Here is a 22,877-nt window from a genome sequence, read left to right as displayed (position 1 = left end):
TGCCAAGACACATTAAGGAATCTAAAGCGTGCACCCTCTTGTCTTTTGGCGGCAGATGGCACATTTATACCAATAGTGAGTCTGTCAGCAGACAACAGGCAGAGATTATTTCCATGGCACATTTAGTACTATGGAAACAGAAACAGCATTAAAACCTCATCTCTAATACTAGGTGTGTGCCGCGCATGTAAGAACAGCACAAAGTCTATTTTTCATTGGGAGCATGTTATGTAATAAAAATATCATTATTAGCTATACGGTTTTTTACACATTACCACATTACCACTCACCTTCATCAAATGTCAGTGTCTCCCCGTTACCAATAAAGTCAGAGTTTTTAGTCGCAGTTCCCCCGATCACATTCCATCCCACAGTGACCTGTCCCAGGCTGCCTTCTCTCCTCTCGATCACTAGTTCCACAGTGGTCTGAGGTTGCTCCTGAACTTCAACATAGAGTCCTTTCCCAGTCACATTTGGGTTGATGCTGTAGATTAGGAAGACTCCAAAAGCATCGCCGTTCATCATAATAACAACAGTGGAAGTATTTGGCTCTCCCACGCTCGGCTGGTTTTTTGAGGTGACTGACATATTGATTAATTCAACTCTCAGGAGGGAGATCATGAACTTCTCATCCAGTTCTGGCAGGCTATCAGTCAAGATGGAAACTGTAAGGTTAGCAAATTCCTCTCCATCCAGCATTGTGGCCCACTTCCCAGTGATAGATTCATAATCACTGCCAGCGAGCGCGTGTGAACTGAACAGCGATGAAACACTGCTGCTGTTTTTCCTGTATGTCCAGGAGTCAGTGTTGTTGGTCGTTGGAGTGGCCCATGTTACGAGCCAGAAGCACAGTGGGTTCCCGGAGGCATTGGAGAAGGAGAAGGCTGCACAGGCTTGCTGCTTGAGGCACCAGGCAGCACAGCCCTGCAGTGGACTCCCAGCTGTGGTAATGTTCACTCTTGTTCTCAGTGGCTGGTTAGGCATTCCTTGCACGGGGAGTTCATAGTAAGAGAATGGGTCCCGACCCTGTTCCATTGCAAGGGTTATCACATCAATCTCAGTAGTACTGTACAATATCTGAAGATGTCCAAATCTTCCTCCACTAAAGACAAAAGCATACGCAAAAAGTTAATTACACTTATCATTTTCCTTTTTTCAAATGAAATACAAAGAAAAATAAGGAAAAAATGACATTCAAAATGTTATTCTGCAAAACATTAACATGGCTCAGAATATTTATCAGGGCATGGGTGGTTCCATACTACTTGCTACTGTCCATATAATTGACCATGTCAACGACAACTAAGCATATATAGTAAATGTCACTGGTACCTAGATTGCAATAATTGTGATAGGCAACAGTAAAATAGATGTGTCTCTCCCTAAAGTCCGGCAATTACTTCTTGCAAAGTCATTGTTAGCTTGGTAGTGTAAATATTTAGTCACAGTTCAAAAGATCATAAACACACATCAAGTTAAGATAGATATCCTGTTCTTTTCTTCACCTATGAAGTCAGCCACTTCGAATTTACAAATATAGGTAATACAACGCGTCCCAGTACTGTACAAGTCCAGTGCAATTAACAAATATTAGAACATTGGAATGCTGGAGGCTCCATTGAAAACAATGGAGTGCTGCGGGCTTTTACTGGCCGGTAAAAGCCCGCAGCGCCAACATTCCAATGTTCGCTTTGTTCACAGCAACAGCTGTGAACAAAGCCTCACGGAGCCCGAGGGGATTTAAATCCCCTCGGTCTCCGTGAACATTTTTTTTTTTTTAATAGAACATTCTGCCCTGTGTGGCAGAATGTTCTAATAGCCTTAGAACCCGCCGGCTATTAAAGTCCCTCTCCCTTGTTAAATGCCCTCGCCTTCGGCTCCGGCATTTAACACGGGGAGCGGGCCTTTAATAGCCGGTAGAGCCCGCTACAGCGGGTTCTAAGGCTATATTGGCAACAGTAATTACAGAAAGGTTTGACGGACAGAAATCTACTCCCCCTCCTACCATTTGAATACTTTCCCCACTTTCTGGGGATTAGCAGACCTCGTCAGGACTAAAGCATGGAAATGTAAGAAAAGATCGTTTTTTTAATCTGTCCTTTTCACCTATAATAACATGCATATAGCTATCAATAATGCAATAGATGCAGTGGCTCCAGGGCCGGGGATCTGGAGAGGCCACTGATCCCCAGTTATGGCTGTTAGTTTGCACGGTGGTAAATTCACTGTAATAATTACTTCGAACCCGTTTATTAGCACAAGTACCCTTTCTCTTATTTTTTACAAACTAAAATTGTTTTTCCATGTGGAAAGATATTTTTCACCTACAACTCTCAGAACTGAGGGTGGATGTGATATTTTCTTTCCTCACTTACATACTTTGCCCAAACATTTTTTTATAATAGGTCGGGTGTGTGTAAACGTGGTGGCAAAAAGCATTGGACATATTTGTGAAAACTCACAATGTGATGATTTTGAGGTAGTACAGATTTCTCCTATGGTTCTGCCGCTGTACTTAGTACTTCGGAAAAAATCTGTCTTGGCAGATTTTCTGAGGTGCTTAATTGCACCACCAAGAGTACATAACGGCAGATCCTGATTATGAAAATCCGGATTTGTAGAATTAAATTCATAAAATAGTCTTTGGATCACTAAAGCTGAACGAAAGTACAAAAAGGAGTTGAAAAAACGGGCTATAGTATGCCGATTTACACAAGCACTTTTAAAAGTTGTAAATCGACTCATAGATTTACGCCTATGATTCAGATAGATGTATAACATTTATGGTGTTACAAAAAACACTTCTATTTACAAAGATCATAACTGTAACTTTAAATTGGTGGATTTTATAACAGTGAATGAAATATCCAACTTTGGTCCTTATTCAAAATTTGAAAAATGTGTAAAAGGTCATCGCATCTTAATATTTTAATTTCAGCTGGATTTTTCTCCGTGAAGAAACCCCTTTGTCAACAGCCCCTGTGATTTGGGATTTTTCAATCCTCATTTACTCAAAACCTTTTTGGATTAGATGTAGATATAAACATGGTAGAAGTAAATCTGTGGGAATATTTTATGAATGTGCACAATACTGTAACTTTATTGATGTTTCAACCATTGCCAATGGTTACCGCCATGTCCTACAGTTGTAATGAAGAGACTCCCCAACACACTGGGCAGGTGTTCATTTCTTCAAAAAAGCTTTATTTTGCAGAAAGACAGCAATCGTTTGTTTCCAGACTTCAATCACTGGCACATAACTCATTTACTTAAGACATCTTTCCCCATTTCGCACTAAACACGTTAATGTAAATGTCAAGCTTTAATGTATTTAGTGAAAACTATTAATTAAATAAACAGTAGCAACAAATGTATTGTAAGTTGGAGTAAAGTAACAAACACATTAGACTTTGAAGAACTGTGTTAGTTATTTGCCTTGTTTCAGTGGCGTAGCGTGGGTTGTCAGCACCCGGGGCAAGGCAAGTAATTTGCGCCCCCTAACCCAGGGCAAGGCAAGTAATTTGCGCCCCCTAACCCGTGGATTTAGTCTCTTCCAAGATGTTGCGCCCGGTGCGGCCGGCCCCCCCTGCACCCCCCACGCTACGCCACTGCCTTGTTTACATCATTTGAACAATACACTCCGTTTCCTTATTTTAATATGTCATTGAAGTTTCTTTCTGGACCTTTCAAAAGCCTTTCAGCTCTGGTCAGGTGCCTTTCATGCTTTAAAGGTGTCGGTACAGTCTGGAAAAAACAAGCATTTTCTATGCAACGGGCTCGCATTTGCTCGAGTTGGAGCTATTTGCGTTGTAAACTCCTAACCTAACTTTTCTTGCCACACAAGTTAAAAGAAAAAAAACACAGCGCGATCACGCTATGTAAAATGCAGCGCGTTCGCGCTGAAATTGAAAACGAAAAAACAGAGCCCGATCGCACTATGTAAACCCCAGCGTGATCGCGCTGTGAGGAAAATTAACAGATAAAGTAGTCCAAAAACCAGGCTCAAAACATCGAGCTTTGTATGTTTCTAACAGTTTACCGGTGCTGTGTAGGCAGGCTAAAGACCGGAAAAGGCATGACGTATGCATGCCTTTCACAAATGAAAGCAAGCAGATTTTAAAGATTAAGCCCAGGGACCAATGAAAGAGACTGACGTGACCTGGGCGTGGTTTGAAGCCCAAAGAGAGATTACTTTATGGACAGAGTGCTTTGCGCTCGCCCATAACAACTCATCCTGCTGCCGTCCTCACTGCAACTCCAGAAACTTGTTGAGGACACGCCTCGATGTGTGCAGACACAGTGAAACTTTAGGACAGCTGTACTCGACTATTCCTTTTCTCACAGTTAAAATGTTAGGTATCACACTTCATTAGGAGTTCCTTTATTTCTGGACTAAGATGTTCCACAGCATTATAAACTTCTGTCAATAGCTTTTCGATACAACCCTTTTTTCTTTCATTGACCTACAGTTTGAAAAATTCACTGAAAGAACACAGTTTTGACACAGATAAACATGATGTTGTTGGGGAACTAAACCATTAAACCTTTACTTCTTGCCAGAGGGGCTCTCCATATTCTCTTTGGCTTGTGATAATGCCGAGAATGCTTGCAGGCCACCAGGGTAAATCATGGACCATACCCCACACAACATCTTCCACTGCAAATGCTTTTCCTTCATCGGTGATACGCACATTAACACATTTAGTGTGAAGCCTTACTGTTAATGGTGGCACACTCTTAAGTTCATCTTTTGAAGGTGAAGACACATCATGACAGGTTAAAAAGTCAGACATTGAAGATGTGAGTTTCGAGCTCGAAGACTTCGAGGAATCTTCTAAACTGTCATTGCTACACGCGGAAATGTTTGAGGAATCTACGTTTCTTTTCTGATAGTTCATAAGTAAGTTTAAAATGTTATGTGCATTTCTACAGCGAGGGAATCCCTTAAAGTCATCATCTTCCCCGAGCTTCCTGCAGACACTTCTGCAAATGCTTTTTCCAATGATATGCTTGTGCCAAATGCTGTTGAATCACACCCCTTCATGCACTAAAAAACATTACATTCATTGATGATTTCTGTTTTATACACTAAAATACCTCTTCCATCTTCCAAACGTGGGGTTTTAGTCTGATTGTAGGAGGTGGAACACCTGTGCTGGAGTACATAGGACTGTTTCAGTTTTGGAATGGAAGCTACTTCACTACTTTCACACTCCTCCACACAACTGCTTGTTTTTTTTAATCAGTTCAGAGTCCTTTTTTAGTTGGTGACCTCCTCCATTTTGTAGTATATCTCTTGGGCAAAGTGGCTCAATGGACCCATGGATCCGTGAATGGAATTTCCACCACTTTCCCCTTTCCCTAGTGGCGTGCTAAAAGATATTTTTAATACTGACACAAATTCTTGAGAAACATGGTCAACCTCTCATTTTTTTATTACCTTTTCTGTAATAATGTCCTCATTACTAATCTCCCAGAACCTACATTTCAAACATTATTACTTTGTCCCAGTAAATTCTCCTGTCTTTTTTGCCACATTTGCGTGCTTCCTGAGGAACTACTCAAACTGCAAGTTGGTGCTCCTCAAGGACACCCATTGGTTGGTGTGCCTGAGATGAGGACACCTTTCTCTGGTCTCCCCCCTATAATCTCTAAAGGATAGCTACAATATACTGTCCCACCCTGCACAGGACTCGCTGGTGGCTGTGTTTCATAAACTTTGGGATCAGTGGCTGCAATCCGGCAGATGTCTACCGACCCTCCCATATAAATTAAATACTGTGATTTGGGGCAGATTGAGCCCCATATCATCTTTAATTGTTGGTGCATATGACTGAAATGTTTACAAACATTAAGGGCCACATGTACAAAGATCCGGTTTTGTGACTCGCAAACTGCGAGTCTTAGAGGCTCGCAATTTGCGAGTCGCAAAACCGGATGTACAACAGTATACTTTACACTGTTTGCGACACCCAATGGGGTCGCAAATGACCTACCTCATGAACATTCATGAGGTAGGTTGCAATTTACGACCCCATTGGGAATGGCCGCCCTCACAGGAATGGTGGCCTGCTGGAGACAGCAGACCACCACGTCTGTGACTGCTTTTAAATAAAGCAGTTTTTTTTTTAATGCATTCAGTTTTCCTTAAAGGAAAACGAGATGCATTTCAAACCCAAAAATGAAAAGTTTTCTTTTCATTTTTTCAGAGCAGGCAGTGGACCACTGCCTGGTCTGAAAAAATATTTTCGCTGCCATTCACAAAGGGGAAGGGGTCCCATAGGGACCCATTCCCATTTGCCAATGGGTTAGCATCAGTTTAAAACTGGTGCTAGCTGCAATTGTTTTGCAACCGCATTCCCGGTCACAAAACAATCATACATACCATTTCGATTTTGTATTAGGAAGGGACGCCCTTGACACGCCCGTTTCTAATACCGAATCGCAAAAACCAAACTGTGATTCGGTAACAAGTTACTGAATTGGAGTTTGGGCTTTGTACATCACAAAAAGCACTTTACAAGTCGCAAATGGGCCAATTCTGTGAATCGGCCTGTTTGCGACTTGAAAAATGCTTCGTACACCTGGCCCTATATTCTTAATTACTGCATTTGTAATAATTGTAATGTGTGTGCAAAATACATGCAAAATAAATGTTGCAGATGCACTGCTCATGTTGTTACTGTTACCATAAGCTCTTCTTGCCCATTTATTTGAAACAGTGGTAATGAAAGATAGAGGTGCGGTGCTATCTATAAAAGACACTAAGGTGAGCCCAATTAACTAGTTGTTCTTCTTCCTCTGCTTCTGGTTTGCAGTGCTCTGTGCTGGGACTACACAAGGTTTTCAAATGCACCAGTCAGCCTGGCTTGATTTCTAAACTTTTAAGAACATACAGACTGTGAGGGGCAGTGGACTGATGCCCAACTGACGGTAATTTAAATTATTTTCAGGAACTTCCCCAACCTATTTAAGACCTTTTTGGACACAACTATTTATGAATCCTGCTGCTATTGGTACTTCCGAAAATGAGAGGCCACGTATTGTACCTTTACTTTAACACAGGAATACATGTGAAAGCCTGTGACAGGTTTGTGCAATTGATTTTAATTTCCTTGGAGGCTCCTCGGTACTGCTTTCGGGGTTGCCTGGCTTCTTCTGACTTAGGCACCATCTTAGAGAGAGGCAGCCCTTCTTATATTTGTTTTATGATTTCTCCTTTCTCCCCTCTGAGTTCTCTGCTTTTGTTTGCCAGTATTTTGCACCTTGAAGGGGAGCCTGGGATGTGCCAAGGGGTTTGCTGGACCCCAGTTACTTTTGATGTCCCCCACCAGTTTTACTCAGTCGCGCTGCAAAACGCTGTCCTTGGGAAGCACACGGACATGCCCCTTCCCATGACGGTCTATTTAGGGCAGTCTACAGAGCGTTCGCACAGCCTGTGACAGATCTGTGAAATGTATTTTAACTTCCTTGTAGGCACCTCTGTGCTGCTTTTGGAGTTGTCAAGATCCGTCTGACTCGGATGACATCTTAGAGAGAGGCAGCCCTTTTAATGTTCGTTTTATGATTTCTCCTTCCTCCCTTTGGAGTTCTGTGCTTTTATTTACCAGTATTTCGTGCCTCGAAGGGGAGTCTGCAAATTGCGAAATGGGTTTCTGGATCCCAGTTACCTTTGTTTTCCCCCACCAGTTTTACTCAGTCTCCGCTGCAAAAGAGCGGTGTTTGGCAAGCCCCATGACATGGCCCTTTTTCCATGACGGACTATTTAGGGCATCTTAGAGTGCGTTCACGCAGCCTGTTACAGGTTAGTGAAATGGATTTTAATTTCCTTGTAGGCCCCTTAGAGCGACTTTTGGATAGCTCCGTCAGACTTGGGCACCATCTTAGAGAGAGGCAGCCCTTTTTATATTTGTTTTATGATTTCTACTTTCTCAACTTTAAGTTCTGTGCTTTTATTTAACAGTGTTTCGTGCCCTGCAGGGGAGTCTGCGATATGCAAAAGGGGTTGCTGGACCCAGATTACCTTTGATTGCTCCCACCAGTTTTACTTGGTCTGCGCTGCAAAACAGCTGTGCTTGGCACGACCCCAGACACCCTTTTCCATGGTGCGCTATTTAGGGCATCTCAGAGTGAGTCCGCGCAGTGGATGCATGCAGCGAATGCATCCAAAGCACACCTAAGGCAAGCCTGTTTGAGCCAGACCACACCTGGACTGGGTCCAGGGCCCACCTCCATGGCCGTTTGGACATACAGGAAGCTACCTGGAAGATCTATTCAAGAGATGTACTTTTAGCACTCAAACCCTCAGATAAAGCTCACAACTGTCGGCTTCTGAGTCCCACTATGCCTGACACCGTTCAATCTTGCTTCTATGTCTGCAACACGAGAGTCATCGGCTAAGGAACTCAAAGGGCAGGACTGTTATCGACTAACATGATAGCGGGTGGGACTAATAAAGCTGGGTCATTGCGTTCTAAAGTTAGCTGTGTATTGATCAATGCCACGTCACTGGTTAAACATCAAATAGAATTCTCTGAGTTCATAGATGAGCATCAGGCAGACATAGGCCTGATTTAGATGTTGGCGATAATAGTTCCATTGTCAGTTTTCCAAGTGAAAACCTGACCGCCGCCATGACAGCCCGTCTGGCATATTTAGATGTTGGCGGTCCCATGAACTTTAAGCTGCTCAAGTCCTGCCGACTCCACCAAAGAATCTCATCCACTGCCACAGCACCATAGGAAAGAGTGGCAGACTCCACTTGCTTGGTGGATTGTGGGGGAAAGGCGGGAGGAACTCACCTTTTCTCCTGATTCAACTCCGTTTCCTGCTGGACACAGCTGGGCAGGACCCTCCGTCACTGCTGCCACAGGAACCCGGAGAAAACACAACCCCTCAATTGCTAGGCACAAAGGTAGGCATTCCGCATTGGCTGTGTACGTTTGGGGGTCACTGCACATAGGCAGGGGACCACTGCAAACGTGCATGTCACAGTGTTTTTTTTTTATTACTGTGACATGCATCTGGGATACAGGTAGTCCAGACATGGGGGGGAGACACTGGTACACAACACATATTGAACACATACACAATTGTCATTATAGCATCAATATTCATTGCCAAATGGATGCTATCACCACAGTGACAGTACATGCACACTTGTCAACGGTGCCAATGTGTGCACATTGGAAGGGGACATGTACCTGTCTTGTTGTGCTTGAGTTGCGTGTGTAAGTCAATATTTGTAAATGAGTTTGCGATGCAATTGGCAGGGTGAGGCAGACGGAGGTGTAGTGGGTGATGTGGTTGTGTCAGCATGTGTGCCATTTGCATATGGCACAGATGTTTTTGTGTACGTTGTGTTGTGTGTTGCTGCGTGCAGAACTCAAGTGCATGTTGTATGGAGGTCGCAGTCGTGATGTGTGTAGTTGTACATGTGTTTGTGTAGATGAGCTTGTTAGTTTTTGTGGTTGTGTCGTGTGGGTGCAGTGTCACTAGTGTTTGTATGCTGTGTGATGGATCTATGTGTCTTTGCTGCATGTAGGTGTTGTGGTGTAACGACAAGGGATAACAGTGTGAATGTGGTGTGTTGTGTCGTGTAAGATGCAGGGGGACACATATGTGAAGGGTAGAGAGTGTGTGTGTGTGTGTGTGAGACGTACCTCTTTTCCATTGCCACTGGCATTGTTTGATGTCAATTGAGTCCAGCGATGTCCTCCCTCTGCCAGCAAACCACCGCCAGTACACTGCCTGTCAAACTGTAATATTTAATTACAGCCACCTACCAGATGGCCAGGGAGAGCACTCTGTCATGGCGGTCTTCAGCTCAGCTGCAATACATATAAATTTGGCAGGTGGAAGGCTGTCAACTTGGCAGTCTTCTGAGGTCTGCCACAGACACAGCTTGGAAATCAGGCTCATAGTCTTTCTCACTGAAACCTGGGATGACCAGACCTTAGGCTCAGAGCTGACAGTTGTGGTGCCATCAGGCTACACCATTTTTAGGCTAGCTAGACCCCCACAAAAAGGGAAGAAGAATAGCGACTCCTTTACAGCATCATTTACACCGGCCTCACTGGATGTGCAGAAAGCCCTTCTGTTCAATATTGAACTAACCAAAACCCAGTCCTTTAATAGACTTCTGATCTATCGCCCACCGGAATCTAGAAGTCCTTTCATTCATGCCATAGAAATATTTTTGGTATCCTCCCTAACCAAATCAGATTTTACGCTGTTACAAGATTTTAATTTCCATCTCGAGAACTGTCTGGACCCCGATACAGAACTGCTGGCTGACACCATGATTTGTTTTTGCTGAAATGGTAGGGGATCCTACACATTTGGCAAGGCATACACTTGATGGAGTGTTTACCAATAATCCCTTTTTCTCTTGACCCACCACACTCCCTATAACTTGGACAGATCATAGGGCTATTTTTCTTGGAAACTATGCTTCCCAATAAATCCCCTTTTATCAAAACTGGTCAGAAAACCTGTGCACCGCACAGGGTTCAGGCCATGGAGGTGAGCTCTCAGCCAGAAGAAACAAATGGCATTGAGCTAATGTGAACACATTTTTTAGTTTTTTAGGATGGCTAAAGTCGGCTGCCAATAACAATCAGGAGAAGTAAGCACCTTGGTTTTACAACACCCTTAGGGTTGCAAAATAATAGACATAGACAAGAGCGAAACTGGAGGAGAGATTATGATCTGTTAAAGAGAGATAAAAAAATAATGTACATCACGCAGTACAAAAAACTTCTATTGGCTGAAAAATCTGTATTCTTTATTGAGCAAATAAAGTCGGCACATAATTCAACCAAGGCATATTTCAAGCTGTCACTAAACTGTCCTTTCCAGCAACCTACAATGTAGCGGGAGGTAATCAGGCTTTCTGTAACATCCTAGCAAATTTTTTTTCAACAAAAAGTGGAGGTAATCTTTAACAGAGTTTCCTGCACTGGTGTTCCCTGCCAGAAAAGCAAGAAGGTCAATTCAGGAATTTCAGACAAGATCATATTTTTCAAATTTGCATGGCTATCAGAGGATCAAGTCATATTGGCTATTTCCAAGACAAAATTGGGATCTCCATTAGATCCATGTCTACACAAGATTTTCCACCTAGTCCCTGATGTAGTGGCCCTGTATCTGGCCAAGATTTTCAATGCGATGTTTAGCTCGGGCATGTTTCCAAGTAAGTGGAAGGCTGCTATGGTTCTTCCACTGTTGAAGAAATGCAACCTAAACGAGCAGGACCTGAACAACTACCGGCCTATTTCCAGTCTTCCCATTCCAACAAAGCTGGTAGAGAAAGCCATGAGCACTCAATTGGCCACATTTTGAAGAACAACAGTCTGTTCAATGACACACAGTTTGGTTTCTGTATTGGCCACAGTAGAGTCAGCACTCATTGTGGCCACGGAGGAAATCAGAGCCTCAGTGGTTAAGGGTGGCAATGCCACCCTTATAGTGCTGGAGCTATCTGTGGCATTTGACATTGTCGGTCATGACCTTCTGATTGACTGATTGCAGAGCTTGGGGATCCAGGGGGTTGCTCTTAACCTACTGTAATGAATCCTCACAGATTGTATTCAAATGGTCTCCTTTAAAGACTTTACATCAGAACCCCTTATGTTGTGGTACCACAGCGTTCATCATTGACCCCGAAGCTCTGCAATATCTACGTTACTCCCCTGGCAGCCTTAATTAGATCATTTAAGTTATCGCTGTTTTCCTATGCCGACGACACACAGATTGTGGCTTCACTATCTGACAAGAGGTCTGATATGAGCAACATCCTTCAGAACTGTCTAAGTGCAGTGAGCCTTTGGATGGACAAAAACTGTCAAACAAAATTTGTCAAAGATAGAAGTCATTTAGTTTGGCAATAATCCCACTTGCTGGTCCCCCGCTTGGTGGCCTGATGAATTAGGTACCCTTCCGACATCAGTTATGAAGGTAAAAAACCTTGGCGTCCTGGTGGATGGCAGACTTATGTTCAAAGAACAAGTTAATAAAGGTATATCTGCATCCTTCTTTTCCCTGCTCATTGTGAAGAAAATTGCTCAATTCTTACCATCTGACATGATAAAGGTGGTTGTTATTGCATTAGTTCTATCCAGAGTAGACTACTGTAATGGTCGGTATAAAAATTCACCCAAAAAATATCCTGCTGAAGGTCCCTAGATTTATCTCGGCCTCGCAAGTCATTAGAAGACTGCACTGGCTACTTGTAAAGAAGCATATAGTCTTCAGGGCCTTTGTATGGCCTTTGAAGCACTTCACAGCCTTGGTCCCATTTATCTTAGGGAAAGGTTTAGATGGTATCAGCCCAGCAGGGCTCTCCGTTCTAGCCCAGGCAGAAACATGGTAGTTCCCACTTGCAAATTGTCCACTTAGGGAGGCAGGGGTTTTGTCAGCTGCACTGCACACATTTGGCATCAACTGCCTCTGGAGCTAAAAGCAGCCACCTCCCTATTAGGACTCAGGAACGCTCTAAAGATCTGCCTGTTAAGTTATGAAAAAACCCAGATAATGGGCGGAATGAGGAATAAATCAAATATTCACCCCAGTTACAGACTTCATCCATCAGTTTTTGAAGGGTGATTCCCCGAAACTGGTCCCAGTATGCTTGTTTCTGGTCCATGGAGGAACTGGCTTGGCAGTGCAGGCTGGACTGTTCCTAGAAGGAGCAGGGTCAAGACTGATTTGCATATGTCTGGGTCCAACCTGGGGTGGTGAGCAAAACAAATGATGGATTAAAATTAAATCTGTGACTGGGGGTGAATGTTTGATTTGTTCTGCATTCCGTCCATCATTTGTTCTTTTTGCTTTTGTCGCTCTAAGTGGGAAGGGTATGCCCAGACGTGGGTCCCGTGCTCACTGTGCCACTGGATTCCAGCTAGGCTGGCGGATGAGGGGTGATAGCTCAAAACCGGGCTCAGGATGCTTGTTCCAAGTCTAGGGAGGACCTAGCCTGGCAGTTTGGGCTGGACTGTTCCCATGGAGAGCAGGGTCAAGACTGATTTGCATATGGCTGGGTCCAAACTAGGATGGCGTGGTGAGCAAAAAAGCTGATTGATTAAACCCAGATCTGTGACTGGAGCTGAATGTTTGATTTGTTTTGCATTCCGTTCATCATTTGTTCTTTTCGTTAAGGTATGATTAGCCATTTGTTTTGGTCATCAACTTGCCTGTCACTGGTAGCACCAAGACGCCTCAGAGTATAGGATGATCTCTATAAATAATATAATCAAATCAAATCAACGCCCTTTTGAAGCTCTGCTGGCCTGCCATACAGCAGTTGTTGACCTTGCGTACCAACCAGAAAAAGGAATCAAGAGATACAAAGACAGCGCAATAAAAACATCTATACCCGCACCAGAAACCAGATGAGGACCACCACTAGAAATTACTGCAACACGTCTAGGTGAGGTGAGTAGTGGTTCTGCCTGGTAACATACTCCCTCTCTCCACCATCTTTTCTTCCTTGAATGTAAAGGTTGGATTGTGAGCTAGATTGTGATGCACATAAACCTTAGATTTGTGCAAAGTAAAGGTTTCTGAAACCATTTTAAAGAATCTCTGTACTGTTTTTTAAGAGGATTGTCATCTTCCATTGCTCAGAGAGATGGTTGGGATCACTTAGCTGTCATGAGCTGTTTGCGATCGTTTGTGCATACTTTGTTTTGCCATTTGCTTTAGGATAGTAGAAGTGTTTTCAATTGTTTAGAGACTGGAAGCTGAACATTTAGATGATAACCATGGGCTTTGATTTTAACAGCAAATTACGTGTTCCCATTTTCCTGTGTATTTAGGAGGATATTATGTACTACCATTTTCTTGGGTATTTTGAGTTGTGTGCTTCCAACTATTTGATTGCCACTATTCCATTATTTTAGATACTTTAAAGATATTTTTAATGGTTTCTGTACTTACATCTCTGGATGGACATTTAGGCCATTACTGCAACTGTGGTAAGTAGCTGCACAATCGTAAATGTGACACATCTCCCTTGAGCTATGCTTTGACTCCTCACTCTTGTCTACTAGGCGAGTGAAGAAGATTTAAGAGGACAGCTTCAAATCACATACCCAGTATTAGAATACAAGTAAGCAAAAAAAACAAGCACAATTACATTTGATAGTGTTGGTTGTCCTTGTGACTGCACATGGCAGGGACAAATGTCACACAATACCCTTTACAAAACTCTATGACACCAGACAATCTGCTATACTGGTTTATTGTCATCTAGCATTTATGGATTGGTCCCTCAGCAGCCATGTATCTTGATGATAATGTCGCTAAGTCTTTGAAAACACAGGCATAACCCATGATTTGCCTCTAAATATTAAATGTTATTTTTAGAAAATGTCTGATAATATAAAAGCATATAGTCCTAATGGAATAGAACAGTGGTTCTTAGCCCTTTAACCTGTACGGACTCCCACTAAATCATTAATGGAATCTGGGAACCACCACTGAGTCTTTGCTAGAAGCTGAGGACCCCAGCCTAAGCATTTCGATGATTGGAACTGCAAAACAATACACAAATAGACATTCAGCAAACAAATACACACATGCTGAAATATTTTATTTAATTCACAAACATAAAAAAAGTTTCATTTTAATGGGAATGATGGACCTTATTAAATCTAATTGAGGCCACAAATCGTCCATAGTATATTCTGTCTGATGACATTGCACTGCTCCAACAAATAAATCCAAGGATACTAACCTAATTTTTAGCCTTCAGTTTCAAATTGCTTCACACTTACAGAACAATTCTAAAGTTTCAACTTTACATTGTACTACTTCGTTTATGTATTAATCTATCAATAACTTCTAATTTTCCATGCAGTCGAGGACACTCTGAGTAGGCTTTGTGGACCTAAAGGGATCCCCAGAGCACAGGTTAAGAACTACTGGAATAGCCCAAAAAAAAACAGAGAAGTTTTCAATTAAGTAAATGTAGAAGTGCTCCCAAGAAATACATGGAACTACGAAAAGACATTGACAAATGAAATAGTGGAGCAGCACAATCATGTAGAGTTTTTATTACAGTAAATACAATGAAATTGATGCACCAACCTTCTCTTAACTGCTATGTTCACCAATGCACTCCTTTCCAATGGCTCTTGTATTCGATATACCAACTGGCGAAAGCTTACTGTTCCGTGTGGATTGTCATTGGCAGGAATAATGATGTTTGCCACTCCATCAGGACCAATCGAACCTCCATTTGAGGCTTGTGTTAGCCTTACACGTATAACCTAAAATGGAAGAGTTCCATGAATTATATGCATGCAAAGTTTAACGTGTACACCAATGCAAACTGTACTAAGAAATCAGCAGATAGGCAGCACAGTGTAAGGAGTGTTATTCTAACTTCATGCAAGCTGGTGAATTATGACCAATTAGTCCCTTAAAAATGACTTGAAGAGATAAAAAGATTTGGTATACAAAAAGGCGTGATATTGTTTCACCAGGAACTGAATAACATGGCACTAGAGGTAAGGGAGGAATAAACAAGATTAACTACTTACCAATTAACTATAGTGCCTTCTCATAACCATGGGCATCCCTGTGTTCTCCACTGTTTCAGTCTTTTCAATAGTGCCCACGAGTTGCATAGCCAAGCACCAGAAGGTGTAGAAAAACAGTAACCACCAGTGATCTCCCTACTAGTTTTCATTCTGTTCCTCTTTATGGTTTTCTTACGCGGACACAGGAATACCTGCTACTTAACTTTTTCTAGCTGTTCCCTATTTTTTTATCAATCTTATTCCAGAGGTAACAGTCTGTTAAGTCTGTGCTTCTGCGTGTCACAAGGCTGAGTAGACAGGGCACCTACTTATGCATCCATACTTTTTTTGTTGGCCATGGGATTCCTTTTCTAACCTCCTCAACCAAGATCTGTTTCTACAATTGTCTTCTTAGCATATGGTTCTTCCCTTTGGGTTTACTTATAAACTCATTTGACTGCCGATATCACCTCTTTTGTGTCAGTTTCTAGATTATATCTTTCTTCCTTGTTCTACTTTGCTGCTACTCTTAAATGTTACCATTTTCTTTGTCTTTGTGCAATCCAGTTTGCATGAAATTTATTTTTCCACAATCTAAGACCATCTTTTTTCCTCTGAGGTATGTGCTCACTCATATATGATAAATTATTGCTCATTATCCTATAACAATATTTTCTTTCTATTCTTCTGCCACTTTGTCAGTATTTCCCTGGCTTCCTCTGTTCTCTATTATTCATTTGAAAACTACTGTGAAGTCCCATAAAATTAAATTAGAAACTCTAGATTGATTAAGGAAGAAACGTTAACGAAAAGAAATCTCAGCCACAACCCAGGGAAGTCTCCTTCAGTTATCACAAGTCAACTTTTACAAATCCTCAACATTCTAGAACAGGTACAAACAGAGGCAGAGAAAGAAACCAAGAAGGATAAGACAGGGCAAGATTATGTTAACAGAAGATGCCACAAATCTTTCTCTTTTCAAAACTTGTAACAAATGAATATAACTATTAGAGGAAACTGCACAATGAAAAGAAAGATCACATTGCACTGCAAGAAAAAACAACAAATATGCATTATTCACTCATTTAATGACATACTCTATCAGAAAACATGGAGATTGTGAAACGTGGTTATTGGTTCTTTGCAATGAAAGTTTAAAGTTTACAACTGCACACACCACCACCACTAATACATGGTGCAACTACAGAATTTCTCTCTTCATTTTTACACAACCCTCTTGTATACTTTGCCACTTTTCCTAAATTCCAAATTCTACCATCTTAGATTTTAACCGCACTGCAGAATAATTTCATAAACCTAATAGTTGCAGTGTATTTTGGCCAAGCTGCATTTCCTGTAAGAGCTCTCACCTTCACCTTATCACTGACTCTTATCTCTACCACACCCATACTTTTCTTTTTGTCATACTCTTCCTTCATTATCTTTTCAAAGCTTAGTTATTTATACCTCCAAGCATCTTGAGCGGATGGACATGTGGAGTTTGGGGTCTCTGTACTCTACTTTTCTGCCATTTCATTCAACCAGGAACAAGTTTGGTTCTGGATTTCCTGCTCCCAAACAACTCAAATGGGGTTTTGCCTGTTACCTGATGTGGAGTCAGTCTGAAGACAACCAGATATTCCAACGTCACATTCTTACAATTTAGGCCATTGCTCTTGGCTAACTGAATTCCTTCTTTGAACATTTTTTTTTTATTCTTTCTAATACACTCCTGGTTTCTGGATGACATAGGACTCAGTTATGATATTCAATCCCATTGTTGACCAGTTATTCTTGCTTTTCATTGGAGCAGAACTGGTCCCCATTTTCAGTGAAGATTAGTTCCCTCCTGATCAACTAATTCAAAAGCTTCATGATACTGTAGGTAGTGATATCCTCCACACACTTTATTTCAGGCCGTTGTGAGAAAAGATCTGCCAAGGCTATCACATATAGAAATTTTGATTCACCAGCCAGTGGACTTTACTATACTATACCAACGCAACTTCAACTCAAGTTCCATCAGGGTGCTTGAGGCAATACATAGAGGGTTTCCTTGTGGGCATCATTTCATCACTATTACAACACAGAAATCACTTCCTTACTATTCTTTAAATTACACACTCTATTCCTGACCATCAGAAATCCATTATCAACCTAACCATTGTTTTACAATTTCCAAAATGCCCCTCATGCACCATATCAGTTCATTTACCTTTTACATCTGTGTAAATTCTTCTCTCTCCATCCAAAATAATCTCAAATCCTCCTAGGCATCACCACCATGTTCCCAGCCATTATTTATCATGTTGTTCACTTTTAACAAAATCTGGTCTCTCTTTAACACCCCTTTCATTCTTCTTCTGATATTATGCCCTGTGTAACAATACACACTTTTTCCAAAGCTCATTTCTTATCTTCCATTTTCCTATCCATTTGTTCTACTAACCAGGACAGGCAGTCTGCTGCTTTGTTACTTCTCCTAGTAATATTTTCTACCTTAAACGTAAATTTCTGTAAATTGATCACTGTTGGAAAAGGCCCTTTTTGCAGCGTCATCCCCAGTCTTTTTGCCTCCTGCCTCCTATTTTTTCTGACCTGCTGCTGTAGGCTTTTGAACTTTGACCACTTTACCACTTCTAACCAGTGCTAAAGTGCAAATGCTCTCTGTGTAAATTGTATGTAATTGGTTTATCCATGACTGGCATATTTGATTTACTAGTAAGTCCCTAGTAAAGTGCACTACTCTTGCCAGGGCCTGTAAATCAAATGCTACTAGTGGGCCTGCACCACTGTTTGTGCCACCCACATAAGTAGCTCTGTAATCATGTCTCAGACCTGCCACTGCAGTGTCTGTGTGTGCAGGTTTAACTGTAAATGTGACTTGGCAAGGGTACCCACTTGCCAGGCCTAAACCTTCCCTTTTCTTACATGTAAGGCACCCCTAAGGTATGCCCTAGGGGCAGGGTGCAGTGTATGGTTAAGGTAGGACATATATTAATGTGTTTTATATGTCCTGACAGTGCAATATTGCTAAATTAATTTTTCACTGTTGTAAGGCCTGTCCCTCTCATAGGTTAACATGGGGGCTACCTTTAAATCTGATTAAAGTGTAGATTCCCTTTGGGAGCGGATGGACATGTGGAGTTTGGGGTCTCTGAGCTCACAATTTAAAAATACATCTTTTAGTAAAGATGATTTTAAGATTGTGCGTTTGAAAATGCCACTTTTAGAAAGTGAGCATTTTCTTGCTTATACCATTTCTGTGACTCTGCCTGTTTGTGGATTCCCTGTCTGGGTCAGTTTGACAGTTGGGCTGGTTGCACCTCATACTAGACAGTGACACAAAAGGAGCTGGGGTGTAGTCTGCATTTGCTGATGAGCCATCTGTGCTAGGAGGGAGGTGAGGAGAGGTCACTTACACCGGAAAGGGCTGTGCCTGTCCTCACACAATGCCGTCTCCGACCCCCCTGGTGAGTGTCTGGGGCCTGGCCTGGGAAGGGCAGGATTTCACATTCAAAAGAGACTTTACTTTAAAGTAGGCCTACTTCAAAGGAGAAATTGGGTATAAGAAGGGCACCCAAAACCACAGACTTTAGAACATATCTGGAAACAAGAGGAACCTCTGCCTGGAGAAGAGCTGAAGAGCTGAGGAGAAGTGCTGCCCTGCCTTTGACTGTGTTTTGTGGAGCTATCCTGCATTTGCTGCTTCTGCCAGAGTAAGAGGGCAAAGACTGGACTTTGTGTGCCTTCCATCTTGTGAAGAAATCTCCATGGGCTTGATTTAGAGCTTGCCTCTGTTGTTTGAAGTCTCAGGGACAGCAAAGACTTCTCTCTGCCAGCACCTGGAGTCTCTGGAGAGACTCCTGCTCTGAGAAGTGGTCCCTATCCAGTCCCTGGGCCCCTGAAAGGAAAGCTGGTGGAAATCCAAGGAAATCGACTTCGGTCAACTTCGGACCAGTGCCGCTGCTGAATCCAGTGACGCCACCTGCACCCGACTCCGTGATCTTCGTTGGAACGCGACGACCTTCGCAGTCCCGACGCCACTCCAGCCCCGCTGAAGTCTGCGACTCCATGGAAGTTGCCGCACCACGTCGTGACCGATGCCACTCGAAGTGTGCAGATTCAACGTTTCGCACAGACGCTGTGATCCCCGACTTCGCGCATCGACTTGTTTTCACTCTTCACCAAAGGTACTGTACTTGGAGGTCTATGCGACTCCGTGTCCGGCGCCTCTGGTGTCGGCTTGTTGGGAACGACTCCGTCACAACGCCGTGTTAACACCTCATCGAAGCATTTTGTGTTTCTAAGCAGTATTTTTGAGTTTAATCTTAAAAAATTCATAACTTGACTTGTGTATGTCGGATTTTTGTCGTTTTGGTCTTGTTTTGTTTAGATAAATATTTCCTATTTTTCTAATCTGGTGTTGTGTCATTTTGTAGTGTTTTCGTTAAGTTACTGTGTGTGTTGGTACAAATACTTTACACCTAGCACTCTGAAGTTAAGCCTACTGCTCTGCCAAGCTACCAAGGGGGTAAGCAGGGGTTAGCTGAGGGTGATTCTCTTTTACCCTGACTAGAGTGAGGGTCCTTGCTCAAACAGGGGGTAACCTGACTGTCAACCAAAGACTCCATTTCTAACAATCACCCAAAGTCTTTTTTTACTGGATTCCTCCGCTGACACACTCGCTTGCATGAGCACTGCCCCTAAAGCTTTAGAACTAGCATCAGTGGTGAGTGTCACACTGTGCCCTGGCACAAAAGCTCTCAATTTAGTAGTTGCACTCAAGAAATCTTTGATGTCTTTAAAAATTCATCATCACATTCTTTACTTCACTCAAATATTACCTTGCTTTTTTAACCTTATATTAAACATCCTTTTGAGAATGTTTTCAATGAATGTGCAGTACAATACAGTCATACCTAAGAAGGAGCATAGTTTTTCTTTATTCTTAGGTGTAGATAACTTAATTATGGTGACAATCAGCTCTTTTTTAGGTGCAGTTTCATCAGCTGTCAAACAATATCCTAGATAGTCAGTTTCAATAAACCTGAAACAAAATTTTTGTGACTTCAGCTTTAAACCATGCTCCATTAAGTTCTTTAAGACCAATCTTACTCTTTTATCATGCTCCTTCATATCACTCCCACAGACATGTACATCATCCTGATAAAAGACTACCCCCAGGATGGATCCCAACATGATGGAGGTTATGTGTCCACCACTTCTGCTTTATTCAAAGCTCTTAAATCCATGCATAGACATGTTTTGCCATCGGTTTTGCATGCTACAACCATTGGGGCAAGCCACTGAGTTGACTAGACTGGTTCTATTACTGCAATGTTTCCAGTTCTAGTTTAACGTCATCCCTTACCCTCAAAGGTAGTTTCTTCACTCTAGATAATACCGGGATTACTCCCTGGGAATCCTTTTTCAAATGATACTTGATCTTCCACCAATTATATCTGAACTTTGAGACAAGCATTCGGAAGCCAATACACTCCCAAATCTTTTAGTAGAGGCCATCCCAACATGTGGTCGCTTTTGTTTGAAACATAGATTTCCCCACAGCAAATCTGCCTATTTTCTCCCTGAAAATAACCCCTCATCTTCATAGGCTGATCCCCATAACCTCCCAGCCAAATGTCTACTTTGTTCAGACATATCCTCCCACCATAGAGCCTCTTGAATGTTTGTATACCTCAGTGCCTCCAATCTTTATCAGATCCTTGGGCTTACCAGAGTCCAGTGTCCCAATCTGAAGTACAATCTCATCACAAATCACAGCCACTGCCTTGACATTTTTCTTTTCAGATCTGCCACTTCTGCAACAAACCATGTAATATCCCTTCCTCCTATACTTATTGCATGTTACTTTCAAAGGAGCCCAACCTATTGAATTAGCCAAACATCCCACCTGTCCACACCTGAAACACAGACCTTTGAAACTGCTCTCTGTCTCTAGTACAATTCTCAATCCCTTCTTCTTTATGGCACTGACACATTCATTATCATATGAGTCTTTTTTGATGTCCTTTTTGGTTTCCTTCATAGATGACATCATGTGTTCAATCTGTTTAACTATCAATTGAACCTCACTAAGGGGAGGAATGTCCTTTAGTCATATTTCCTCTCTCACCCTTTCACTATTACATGTGAGAAGGAATTGGTCCTCTTATGCACTAACCACATAATCCTCCAAATTTGTATGTGGCTGCTAGCTTCCAAAGTACTGAAATAAACTCTTCTTTAGTTTCATCCTCTTTCTGTGTTCTTGTTCCAAAATGATACAGCTCTAAAATTATACTAATATAATGGGTGGATAATAAGCATCTAATTTCTTAATGCACACTTCGTATGCATTCAAACCTTGTGCTTCTTCCCCATCTATCTCAATGAAGTGTTGTAGTACCTTCTGGCAATGGAAGAGTAATGGTAATTTCCTATCTAACCCTAAATTTGGACCACATATAACTGCATACTTTTTGAGCACTTTTTCCACCCCCCCACCCCCAATAGAATGGTGGCTCACCAGGCTGCAGAAAATCAAGGATGGAACAACGTTTTGCATGGCCCTTTTGTCAGATAAAAGAAACTAGTGATATGCACTACAACATATGTTGAGGAAAACATATAGCCCGTGTGAAGTGGTTGTTATAGGTTCCTGTGCAAGTTAAAATGAGATAGTGAAATGGCCCACAAAAAAGTAGTTTGTGGGTCACTGTATGATCAGCACTGGATCCACCCAGAAAAACAAAATTATGGTGTGACGACCACTGTGGAGAGAGTAATGAAGCGAGGGCGTAGATCCAGGTTTTTTTTGGGGTGTTACACTCCCCTAAATATGTATTCTGTAGTGAATAGTTGGGTACAAGTGCTCTCAGTTTGGTAAAGTGAAGTGACTGTGTCATGAGTGATCCACTCTTTGATGTTAATGGGCTTAAGCGTTAAATCGTATTGTGACTGACTGCATGCATGACACAGAGACCAACGCATAACTGTGTGAGTGATACAAAGGCTATCTACCAGTCTTTACAATGTAACAGTTCTACAGTGATTCAGTAAGGTTATTACACTGGGCTAGTGTACAGCTGCATTCAATAGGCAAAGCCAGAATCACCTCACTTTGTTAGTTAGATACGCATAGTTATATAATGTTAAGCATCGGTGCTGACTCTACTCTTTCATTTTCAGATGCTATCCAGGATACATCTCGTGGCCGCGAAATCCCGCGAGAATTGTACGCTATTGATCGCCATGTTTGGTGAGGCCGCATATAAATACAAACCACACCTATTAATGGATAATCACTGTAGGGCGACCACTTCTTTAGTGCTTGAGAAAGGGCATTGC

General features: G+C 42.1%; 1 protein-coding gene and 1 pseudogene across 1 annotated transcript in view; both read right to left on the bottom strand.

Moving 5' to 3' along the window:
* ADGRV1 (adhesion G protein-coupled receptor V1) overlaps nucleotides 1-22,877 on the bottom strand; it is a 2,003,619-nt gene that overhangs the window by 1,370,383 nt on the left and 610,359 nt on the right. The window contains exons 32-33 of the mRNA XM_069225272.1: nucleotides 15,091-15,272; nucleotides 291-1,102 (exon numbers count right to left, since the gene is read on the bottom strand). Coding sequence (XP_069081373.1) covers nucleotides 291-1,102; nucleotides 15,091-15,272 — 994 coding nt within the window. The remainder of the gene's footprint in view (nucleotides 1-290; nucleotides 1,103-15,090; nucleotides 15,273-22,877) is intronic.
* LOC138291446 (PWWP domain-containing protein 2B-like) lies at nucleotides 4,353-13,954 on the bottom strand (annotated as a pseudogene).

This window comes from Pleurodeles waltl, chromosome 1_1 (genome assembly GCF_031143425.1).
Source record: "Pleurodeles waltl isolate 20211129_DDA chromosome 1_1, aPleWal1.hap1.20221129, whole genome shotgun sequence".
Classification (NCBI taxonomy): Eukaryota; Metazoa; Chordata; class Amphibia; order Caudata; family Salamandridae; genus Pleurodeles; species Pleurodeles waltl.
This window is presented reverse-complemented; position numbering and strand designations above follow the sequence as displayed.